The following is an 11,823-nucleotide window of genomic DNA, read 5'->3' on the forward strand; positions in this document are numbered from 1 at the left end:
ATCGTTCCGGCGAACGGGAAAACGCATCCTGCGCTATGTGTTTCCCCCGTGCGTGGGTGCCGATACGGCTCGGCAAGACCGAAGTCGATCAAGTGCACGCGTCTTGCGGGTCGTTCCGCGACCCAGCAGGACATTGTCCGGCTTCAGGTCGCGGTGAACGTACCCCAGCTCGTGGAATGTTTCCAGCCTGTCGAGCAGTTGCAGCGCTAGCTGCGAAACCGTCTTCAGACCGAGCGTCTCCGCACAAGTCAGAAGGTCCTGCAGTGATGGCCCCAGGCGCTCCAAACCAGTACGTCGCGTTTTGCGATACGTACCGGCGTCGATGAGTCTGGGCCATCCACGGGCCTTCTGCAGCCGCGCATAGATCCGGCGCTCTCCGTGGCGAGCAGGAGCCGGTCCACCTCTTGCTGGCCATTTTCATCACCACCGGCTGCTTGGAGCGGGCATGGCTGCCCACCAACACCGTGCCGCAGCCACCAGCATCGAATTCGCCTTCAATCCGATAGGTGGAGAGATTCACCACCATCAAGGACTCCGGCGAACTAGAATTGGGCGCACGTCCTTCTCTAATCGACATGTTCGATTCTCTTTGGCCACCTGCTCAATGTAATAGAAGCAACAGCAGAATCAATTTTTCGCAAAACACTCGAAAAACCGTTAAAAGTGAGAGCGAGAAAAAACACGTAACCTTGCGTTTAATCGTAGTGAGGATATAACCTGATGCATAAGTGTGGTCTACATATATAGCCTTTGGTTGGGTGATGTTCACATGTGTACTACGATCGAAACAGCAACTTGACAGATTACGCATTTTCGGCTGGTAACCATCTAGTTACCTCTGTGGTGTGTGGGTTTTGGAAACGCATCCAAGTGTTGTTACATTTCCAGGTCCGATTTTGGTTCATTTCGTCGTACCGGTGTCCTGGCCTGGCGTGGCCTGTGCGAGTTCTGTGCAGATCCTGTGTCGGGTCGTGTGTGCTTCTTCTATTGGGGTTTTCTTTGTACGGGTAAAAGTGATGGTTTTCTGGGACAGTGGCGCTCAGCATCGTTCCTTCATCCTGTAACAACCGGTAGGCAATTGTTTACATCGTTTAAATAATGTTTTGTTTCTTTCAGTCCGTGGATATGAAAAGCCAGCCCAACAGCCAGCAGCTGTATCACACCCGCCACCGTGCGTCTCCATGAGAATGCGTCAAAGTGGTGGACGCTTTTATCTCCGAAACAGGATCAACATCAAAGCATCAACCGGCGGCAGAATTTAAAAAAGAACTTATTACCCAGCCTGGATGGACGCAAGTCTTTAAAGTATGAATGCAAAAGTATTGAAAACCTCGCCCGGATTGGAACATAGAGAACTAAAAAAACATGAATTGGTTTTTTTATTTGAATGATTGTGAACATTAACATTTAATCGCGTAGCGAAAACGTTTACTTTTTGTTGCAGAGAGAGTCTTCCAAACACGCGGATGTGTGCCTTTGATGGAAACGGTTATTTCGCGGATTCTAATTACACCTCGTAAAATGGTACCCGTTTTTCGGTCGCGATGTCGAGATGCCGCCGAGATGAAGCGTGCGAATTTGCGAATTGCGATGGCGAGAAAGCACCCGATCGCGCACGAATCGCGCGGCTCATTCGCCTCCTCGAACACGAACCAATGTCCCAATGTCGAACGTCATCTATCGGCGAGATTTAGTACTATTCAGAATCGCTGAATCTTACTGCCAACCGAAGCCGTACTTTGTAGTTTTTGTGGGATCGTCGCAACCGCGCAAGGTGGATGCAATCCGAGATCAGGTGAGGAAAGATAGAGACGAACACTAAGAAATCATTAATTTATTTGCTATTTTCACCTTTATTCCTTTATTATCTACGAGACACATGGACACACGAGGACAATTGCAGTAAGTATTTCCTGATTTAGTATCTCTGATGTTTGTTCAAAGAATGAATAAATACAAAAATGCACTTGCTTATAAGCAAGAAATGTTTTCTGTTTGCTATACTTTTTGAAACCAACGGTGTGTAGTGGGTTTAAAAAGGACACCAAAGTCCCCCAACTATGGCGACCCACCCACCCGGGTAAAGGGCCTTTTCCACCACCTGATTTTTTAATCCACCTTGGCAACACACCCCATCCCGTGCAACGGGTTCAACTGTCAACTTTTTTTTCTCGGTTGACTTAACACAACAGGAATTGTCGTAAGGATGGCTGCTACCGGTGGCATTCGGCCGTCATAGCAGCTGCTCATAGGCACCGCTGTGCTGCTGCAGGATGCCCTGGTCCTGGTACGTCGACGCTGCCTTTCCCGCTGCTTGTGTGTTTGGTGGTGCATACTATCTCACCACCCGGTATCGTCACTCGCCTGGTGGGTTTCCCTTTTGTACCCGTAAACAGCCCATCCCAACATCGTCCTCACCCAGATTGAGGCTCCAGCGGTGGAAGTAGTAGGAGCACATTCTCCAAGCCGATTGGGATTCTCCAAGCCTGGTTCTCGGTGTACCATCCTCCTGATGTTCCGCTGGCCGATCCTGTAAGTAATCATTCGAACTTGTCAGTGTGGGATAATGAATATTTTGTTGTGGCAAACTTAGCTGTTGAAACCGTCGCCGTGAACGACCGCTCTCCCCCGCGTGCAGCAATCTCCAGGCTCCAGGTCAAACGTGAAGCTGAAACGTCTCCTTGCGTTTCACGTGGCCGTCCACTGCAACTCAAGTGGGGGCCCGGCTGGCCCTTCAATCTGATACTCGCTGCTAGGGTACTGCAGCGTGAATGATGATCCTTCATCCAGAAATTGCGTGCGTGCCTCGCACTCGCTTGTTCAATGCTTGCACAACCCGGGACACGACACAGGAGAATCTCGATCGACAAGGCTTTGTTACGTGGTTTGCGGCACAGCTTCATCTGCGTTACAGTCTCAACACGTTTAATGGGAGACATGCGCTTCGCATCATTCTCTTAGCGTATGATCCGTGTTCGATCGAACGAAGGTAGGGAGTTTCAATTTGCGATGGCGAGAAACCCGATCGCGCACGAATCGCAGGTCATTCGCTTCCTCGAACACGAACCATCTGAATTTAGCATCATCTATCGGTTCTGTTTTGTATTTCCCAATCAACTCTGGGGCTGTTTGGGACCCATAACCTTTCTCCATTTCGTGATTGTTCTGCAGTTTGTGGCAACCGTTCTTGCGTCAGTTCCGTGAATGCCTGTTTGGCACTTTCAATGAAGGCTTCTGTAATCCAATCTGTGTGTGATGATATGTGAGAAAGAAAGCTGCCCGCTTTTGCAGAACAGTGATGGAATAGGACTGGACTATAAAGGCCCCGATAGAATGCCTCAGACCAGTACGGTAAAGAGGAGCCAGACTTTCGAAGTAGTTGGTGTACGTTGGACACTATTTCTATTCGATAAAATATTTTTGGAACAACCCAAGCTTTAAGAATCCGCGTCTGGGCACTTCTCGATTAGGGTGCGAGGGTTGTTTGGTGTGAAATATTTTACATTTCCCTGATATCCCGTTTTAGTTGTCCATTTTTGTAGGCCATTGATTCCGGACTGAAGTTCTTTCCTCTACATTCGGTTGCAGATATGGACATCGCTACTAAACCGGGGTAAGAATGCTTCAGACAAATGGCGAGTAGCAGCAAATGAATTATCTCGAAAACTAAGCGTCGAAGGAGAAACGTTCTCTTTCGCTACACGCATCCAAATCCCGATGTAAATTGAAGTGTTCGATGGCTTTTTCCATCACGAATCATATACCAAAATTCGGTTCATTTTCCGGAGCCGTTTTCAAATGACAGCCCGTGGCGCGTTCTGCAGAAGGACTTTGACTCCGATTTTGAGTAACGAGTGTTGGTCGTACCTACGCAAATGGTCGTTCCAAATTTGGTCTACTAGCCGCGCTCTATCCAACGAGGGATAACAATGGATCCGGGAAGGGTGAAAAAACATTCCCACACCTGTGTGTAAAACGGTGAAAATTTCACACAAAATCACGTTTTTTGACTGGAAGAGTCGAGCTGAGTGGTTCCTAGGAGGACACGCTTGTGAGACAAAAGTTGCACAACTTGTACCGACGCGTCTGTCGCTGCCTGATATAGCTTTGTATTAGTTTCCGTTCGAAAGTAATTTGACGTTTTTCCTTCCTGCAGTATGGAACAGGGAGGGCGGGAGGAGGTGCAATACCCCACCGTCGGATAGTACTTGGCGAGAGCTTTCCATCGATGCCCCGCACGCACGCCCTTATATAAGCTCGCGTTCGAAAGCTATGCTCATGTAAAGGTGGCCTATCAAAATTTGTGTTCGTGGATCGGCGTCGGCAGTGGAAAACATCCCCACAATGTACGTTTGAAGTTGATGCTATCCGGCGAGGAAGAGTGGAAAATCGCAATCATTGCAAACTCGAAAATTAACTCGTTTTATATAGGCATTTGTACATTTCAATTTATTCCAATGCTATACGTGTATTTTTACATGTAATCTTACACTAAAATACAATAAATACATATTTATTACCCCTCCAACCCCCATAGCATCAAATGTACGTGTAGCTCCGTTGATCCAGTACACTAGTTGGTGTCCCACTGACCGTCCTCTTTGGTTAGGCCGCTGGTGAGTCTGACAACACCAGAGGCCAACATCCAGTGGCGCCACGAGGAGGCAGAGGATCGGATTTGGCCACCGTCCCAGCATCGGGCTGTTCCTTCACGGCGCCTTATACTGGGGTGACTTACACGTCACTTTAGGAAAGCTGGAACGAAGAGAGAGAGAGAGAGAGAGAGAAGAAAGAAATTAGGTGCTGGTTTAGCAGCCAAACCGGTTCCAATCGAAATGCAAATCGTGCTGCATGGAATGTTGGCGCAACAGATTCCGGAACATCCGCTTCAGCTCGGTATAGTCCGGCGCGTCGCAGAATTCCATCCGCAACGCGTACTCGGTCAACCGCTGAAACTCAGCCGGCAGTCCTCTGCACAGCTCGCTGGGCGTAATGCACAACTTCAGAAGCAGTGCCTCGTCCGGATCAAATCGCTCCTCGGTACCATACCACGGTAGGCCACCGCGGAGCAAAAACACCAGCATGTAGGCGAGTGACAAAATGTCATCTCGCCTGCTCGGTGTATACTCCAGATGAGCGAACACTGGTGCAAATTCGATCGTTCCGGCGAACGGGAAAAACGCATCCTGCGCTATGTGTTCCCCCGTGCGTGGGTGCCGATACGGCTCGGCAAGACCGAAGTCGATCAAGTGCAGCGTCTTGCGGGTCGTTCCGCGACCCAGCAGGACATTGTCCGGCTTCAGGTCGCGGTGAACGTACCCCAGCTCGTGGAATGTTTCCAGCCTGTCGAGCAGTTGCAGCGCTAGCTGCGAAACCGTCTTCAGACCGAAGCGTCCTCCGCACAAGTTCAGAAGGTCCTGCAGTGATGGCCCCAGGCGCTCCAAAACCAGTACGTCGCGTTTGCGATACGTACCGGCGTCGATGAGTCTGGGCCATCCACGGGCCTTCTGCAGCCGCGCATAGATCCGGCGCTCCGTGGCGAGCAGGAGCCGGTCCACCTCTTTGCTGGCCATTTTCATCACCACCGGCTGCTTGGAGCGGGCATGGCTGCCCACCAACACCGTGCCGCAGCCACCAGCATCGAATTCGCCTTCAATCCGATAGGTGGAGAGATTCACCACCATCAAGGACTCCGGCGAACTAGAATTGGGCGCACGTCCTTCTCTAATCGACATGTTCGATTCTCTTTGGCCACCTGCTAAATGTAATTAGAAGCAACAGCAGAATCAATTTTTCGCAAAAACACTCGAAAAAACCGTTAAAAGTGAGAGCGAGAAAAAACACGTAACCTTGCGTTTAATCGTAGTGAGGATATAACCTGATGCATAAGTGTGGTCTACATATATAGCCTTTGGTTGGGTGATGTTCACATGTGTACTACGATCGAAACAGCAACTTGACAGATTACGCATTTTCGGCTGGTAACCATCTAGTTACCTCTGTGGTGTGTGGGTTTTGGAAAACGCATCCAAGTGTTGTTACATTTCCAGGTCCGATTTTGGTTCATTTCGTCGTACCGGTGTCCTGGCCTGGCGTGGCCTGTGCGAGTTCTGTGCAGATCCTGTGTCGGGTCGTGTGTGCTTCTTCTATTGGGGTTTTCTTTTGTACGGGTAAAAGTGATGGTTTTCTGGGACAGTGGCGCTCAGCATCGTTCCCTTCATCCTGTAACAACCGGTAGGCAATTGTTTACATCGTTTAAATAATGTTTTGTTTACTTTCAGTCCGTGGATATGAAAAGCCAGCCCAACAGCCAGCAGCTGTATCACACCCGCCACCGTGCGTCTCCATGAGAATGCGTCTAAGTGGTGGACGCTTTTATCTCCGAAACAGGATCAACATCAAAGCATCAACCGGCGGCAGAATTTAAAAAAGAACTTATTACCCAGCCTGGATGGACGCAAGTCTTTAAAGTATGAATGCAAAAGTATTGAAAACCTCGCCCGGATTGGAACATAGAGAACTAAAAAAAACATGAAATTGGTTTTTGAATTTGAATGATTGTGAACATTAACATTTAATCGCGTAGCGAAAACGTTTACTTTTTGTTGCAGAGAGAGTCTTCCAAACACGCGGATGTGTGCCTTTGATGGAAACGGTTTATTTCGCGGATTCTAATTACACCTCGTAAAATGGTACCCGTTTTTCGGTCGCGATGTCGAGATGCCGCCGAGATGAAGCGTGCGAATTTGCGAATTGCGATGGCGAGAAAGCACCCGATCGCGCACGAATCGCGCGGCTCATTCGCCTCCTCGAACACGAACCAATGTCCCAATGTCGAACGTCATCTATCGGCGAGATTTAGTACTATTCAGAATCGCTGAATCTTACTGCCAACCGAAGCCGTATTTTGTAGTTTTTGTGGGATCGTCGCAACCGCGCAAGGTGGATGCAATCCAAGATCAGGTGAGGAAAGATATAGACGAAGACTAAGAAATCATTAATTTATTTGCTATTTTCACCTTTATTCCTTTATTATCTACGAGACACATGGAGACACGAGGACAATTGCAGTAAGTATTTCCTGATTTAGTATCTCTGATGTTTGTTCAATAGAATGAATAAATACAAAAATGCACTTGCTTATAAGCAAGAAATGTTTTCTGTTTGCTATACTTTTTGAAACCAACGGTGTGTAGTGGGTTTAAAAAGGACACCAAAGTCCCCCAACTATGGCGACCCACCCACCCGGGTAAAGGGCCTTTTCCACCACCTGATTTTTTTAATCCACCTTGGCAACACACCCCATCCCGTGCAACGGGTTCAACTGTCAACTTTTTTTTCTCGGTTGACTTAACACAACAGGAATTGTCGTAAGGATGGCTGCTACCGGTGGCATTCGGCCGTCATAGCAGCTGCTCATAGGCACCGCTGTGCTGCTGCAGGATGCCCTGGTCCTGGTACGTCGACGCTGCCTTTCCCGCTGCTTGTGTGTTTGGTGGTGCATACTATCTCACCACCCGGTATCGTCACTCGCCTAAACAGCCCATCCCAACATCGTCCTCACCGCAATCGGTCACCCAGATTGAGGCTCCAGCGGTGGAAGTAGTAGGAGCACATTCTCCAAGCCGATTGGGATTCTCCAAGCCTGGTTCTCGGTGTACCATCCTCCTGATGTTCCGCTGGCCGATCCTGTAAGTAATCATTCGAACTTGTCAGTGTGGGATAATGAATATTTTGTTGTGGCAAACTTAGCTGTTGAAACCGTCGCCGTGAACGACCGCTCTCCCCCGCGTGCAGCAATCTCCAGGCTCCAGGTCAAACGTGAAGCTGAAACGTCTCCTTGCGTTTCACGTTGGCCGTCCACTGCAACTCAAGTGGGGGCCCGGCTGGCCCTTCAATCTGATACTCGCTGCTAGGGTAACTTCAGCGGGAATGATGATCCTTCATCCAGAAATTGCGTGCGTGCCTCGCACTCGCTTGTTCAATGCTTGCACAACCCGGGACACGACACAGGAGAATCTCGATCGACAAGGCTTTGTTACGTGGTTTGCGGCACAGCTTCATCTGCGTTACAGTCTCAACACGTTAATGGGAGACATGCGCTTCGCATCATTCTCTTAGCGTATGATCCGTGTTCGATCGAACGAAGGTAGGGAGTTTCAATTTGCGATGGCGAGAAACCCGATCGCGCACGAATCGCAGGTCATTCGCTTCCTCGAACACGAACCATCTGAATTTAGCATCATCTATCGGTTCTGTTTTGTATTTCCCAATCAACTCTGGGGCTGTTTGGGACCCATAACCTTTCTCCATTTCGTGATTGTTCTGCAGTTTGTGGCAACCGTTCTTCCGTCAGTTCCTTGAATGCCTGTTTGGCACTTTCAATGAAGGCTTCTGTAATCCAATCTGTGTGTGATGATATGTGAGAAAGAAAGCTGCCCGCTTTTGCAGAACAGTGATGGAATAGGACTGGACTATAATGGCCCCGATAGAATGCCTCAGACCAGTACGGTAAAGAGGAGCCAGGGACTTTCGAAGACACACTATTTCTATTCGATAAACTATTTTTGGAACAACCCAAGCTTTAAGAATCCGCGTCTGGGCACTTCTCGATTAGGGTGCGAGGGTTGTTTGGTGTGAAATATTTTACATTTCCCTGATATCCCGTTTTAGTTGTCCATTTTTGTAGGCCATTAATTCCGGACTGAAGTTCTTTCCTCTACATTCGGTTGCAGATATGGACATCGCTACTAAACCGGGGTAAGAATGCTTCAGACAAATGGCGAGTAGCAGCAAATGAATTATCTCGAAAACTAAGCGTCGAAGGAGAAACGTTCTCTTTCGCTACACGCATCCAAATCCCGATGTAAATTGAAGTGTTCGATGGCTTTTTCCATCACGAATCATATACCAAAATTCGGTTCATTTTCCGGAGCCCGTTTTCAAATGACAGCCCGTGGCGCGTTCTGCAGAAGGACTTTGACTCCGATTTTGAGTAACGAGTGTTGGTCGTACCTACGCAAATGGTCGTTCCAAATTTGGTCTACTAGCCGCGCTCTATCCAACGAGGGATAACAATGGATCCGGGAAGGGTGAAAAAACATTCCCACACCTGTGTGTAAAACGGTGAAAATTTCACACAAAATCACGTTTTTTGACTGGAAGAGTCGAGCTGAGTGGTTCCTAGGAGGACACGCTTGTGAGACAAAAGTTGCACAACTTGTACCGACGCGTCTGTCGCTGCCTGATATAGCTTTGTATTAGCTTCCGTTCGAAAGTAATTTGACGTTTTTCCTTCCTGCAGTATGGAACAGGGAGGGCGGGAGGAGGTGCAATACCCCACCGTCGGATAGTACTTGGCGAGAGCTTTCCATCGATGCCCCGCACGCACGCCCTTATATAAGCTCGCGTTCGAAAGCTATGCTCATGTAAAGGTGGCCTATCAAAATTTGTGTTCGTGGATCGGCGTCGGCAGTGGAAAACATCCCCACAATGTACGTTTGAAGTTGATGCTATCCGGCGAGGAAGAGTGGAAAATCGCAATCATTGCAAACTCGAAAATTAACTCGTTTTATATAGGCATTTGTACATTTCAATTTATTCCAATGCTATACGTGTATTTTTACATGGAATCTTACACTAAAATACAATAAATACATATTTATTTCCCTTCAACCCCCATAGCATCAAATGTACGTGTAGCTTCGTTGAGCAAACGCTTGGTGTCCCACTGACCGTCCTCTTTGGTTAGGCCGCTGGTGAGTCTGACAACACCAGAGGCCAACATCCAGTGGCGCCACGAGGAGGCAGAGGATCGGATTTGGCCACCGTCCCAGCATCGGGCTGTTCCTTCACGGCGCCTTATACTGGGGTGACTTACACGTCACTTTAGGAAAGCTGGAACGAAGAGAGAGAGAGAGAGAGAGAGAAGAAAAGAAATTAGGTGCTGGTTTAGCAGCCAAACCGGTTCCAATCGAAATGCAAATCGTGCTGCATGGAATGTTGGCGCAACAGATTCCGGAACATCCGCTTCAGCTCGGTATAGTCCGGCGCGTCGCAGAATTCCATCCGCAACGCGTACTCGGTCAACCGCTGAAACTCAGCCGGCAGTCCTCTGCACAGCTCGCTGGGCGTAATGCACAACTTCAGAAGCAGTGCCTCGTCCGGATCAAATCGCTCCTCGGTACCATACCACGGTAGGCCACCGCGGAGCAAAAACACCAGCATGTAGGCGAGTGACAAAATGTCATCTCGCCTGCTCGGTGTATACTCCAGATGAGCGAACACTGGTGCAAATTCGATCGTTCCGGCGAACGGGAAAAACGCATCCTGCGCTATGTGTTCCCCCGTGCGTGGGTGCCGATACGGCTCGGCAAGACCGAAGTCGATCAAGTGCAGCGTCTTGCGGGTCGTTCCGCGACCCAGCAGGACATTGTCCGGCTTCAGGTCGCGGTGAACGTACCCCAGCTCGTGGAATGTTTCCAGCCTGTCGAGCAGTTGCAGCGCTAGCTGCGAAACCGTCTTCAGACCGAAGCGTCCTCCGCACAAGTTCAGAAGGTCCTGCAGTGATGGCCCCAGGCGCTCCAAAACCAGTACGTCGCGTTTGCGATACGTACCGGCGTCGATGAGTCTGGGCCATCCACGGGCCTTCTGCAGCCGCGCATAGATCCGGCGCTCCGTGGCGAGCAGGAGCCGGTCCACCTCTTTGCTGGCCATTTTCATCACCACCGGCTGCTTGGAGCGGGCATGGCTGCCCACCAACACCGTGCCGCAGCCACCAGCATCGAATTCGCCTTCAATCCGATAGGTGGAGAGATTCACCACCATCAAGGACTCCGGCGAACTAGAATTGGGCGCACGTCCTTCTCTAATCGACATGTTCGATTCTCTTTGGCCACCTGCTAAATGTAATTAGAAGCAACAGCAGAATCAATTTTTCGCAAAAACACTCGAAAAAACCGTTAAAAGTGAGAGCGAGAAAAAACACGTAACCTTGCGTTTAATCGTAGTGAGGATATAACCTGATGCATAAGTGTGGTCTACATATATAGCCTTTGGTTGGGTGATGTTCACATGTGTACTACGATCGAAACAGCAACTTGACAGATTACGCATTTTCGGCTGGTAACCATCTAGTTACCTCTGTGGTGTGTGGGTTTTGGAAAACGCATCCAAGTGTTGTTACATTTCCAGGTCCGATTTTGGTTCATTTCGTCGTACCGGTGTCCTGGCCTGGCGTGGCCTGTGCGAGTTCTGTGCAGATCCTGTGTCGGGTCGTGTGTGCTTCTTCTATTGGGGTTTTCTTTTGTACGGGTAAAAGTGATGGTTTTCTGGGACAGTGGCGCTCAGCATCGTTCCCTTCATCCTGTAACAACCGGTAGGCAATTGTTTACATCGTTTAAATAATGTTTTGTTTACTTTCAGTCCGTGGATATGAAAAGCCAGCCCAACAGCCAGCAGCTGTATCACACCCGCCACCGTGCGTCTCCATGAGAATGCGTCTAAGTGGTGGACGCTTTTATCTCCGAAACAGGATCAACATCAAAGCATCAACCGGCGGCAGAATTTAAAAAAGAACTTATTACCCAGCCTGGATGGACGCAAGTCTTTAAAGTATGAATGCAAAAGTATTGAAAACCTCGCCCGGATTGGAACATAGAGAACTAAAAAAAACATGAAATTGGTTTTTGAATTTGAATGATTGTGAACATTAACATTTAATCGCGTAGCGAAAACGTTTACTTTTTGTTGCAGAGAGAGTCTTCCAAACACGCGGATGTGTGCCTTTGATGGAAACGGTTTATTTCGCGGATTCTAATTACA

The 11,823-nt window shown here is 48.9% G+C and overlaps 2 protein-coding genes across 6 annotated transcripts; one reads left to right on the forward strand and one right to left on the reverse strand.

The window, feature by feature from the left end:
• Window positions 1–4,801: 4,801 nt before the first annotated feature.
• LOC121603044 (casein kinase I-like) lies at window positions 4,802–5,865 on the reverse strand. The gene has a single exon (XM_041931784.1). It carries the CDS (start codon window positions 5,733–5,735, stop codon window positions 4,809–4,811), a length of 927 nt encoding a protein of 308 aa, XP_041787718.1. The 5' UTR covers window positions 5,736–5,865; the 3' UTR covers window positions 4,802–4,808.
• Window positions 5,866–7,349: 1,484 nt separating this feature from the next.
• LOC121603040 lies at window positions 7,350–11,717 on the forward strand. 5 transcript variants are annotated; one of them, XR_006006564.1, is made up of 3 exons: window positions 7,350–7,457; window positions 7,543–7,691; window positions 7,753–8,081. XR_006006564.1 is itself a non-coding variant. In XM_041931775.1 (2 exons), exons 1-2 carry the CDS (start codon window positions 7,444–7,446, stop codon window positions 9,749–9,751), a joined length of 315 nt encoding a protein of 104 aa, XP_041787709.1. In that variant the 5' UTR covers window positions 7,350–7,443; the 3' UTR covers window positions 9,752–10,036. The 5 variants fall into 5 exon arrangements, 2 of the variants coding, with proteins under 2 accessions (XP_041787709.1, XP_041787710.1); XR_006006565.1 differs by lacking the exon at window positions 7,753–8,081 and adding an exon at window positions 11,425–11,717 and having other exon boundaries at window positions 7,350–7,691; XR_006006563.1 differs by having other exon boundaries at window positions 7,350–7,691.
• Window positions 11,718–11,823: the final 106 nt, after the last annotated feature.

This window comes from Anopheles merus, unplaced genomic scaffold (genome assembly GCF_017562075.2).
Source record: "Anopheles merus strain MAF unplaced genomic scaffold, AmerM5.1 LNR4000784, whole genome shotgun sequence".
NCBI classification, from domain to species: domain Eukaryota; kingdom Metazoa; phylum Arthropoda; class Insecta; order Diptera; family Culicidae; genus Anopheles; species Anopheles merus.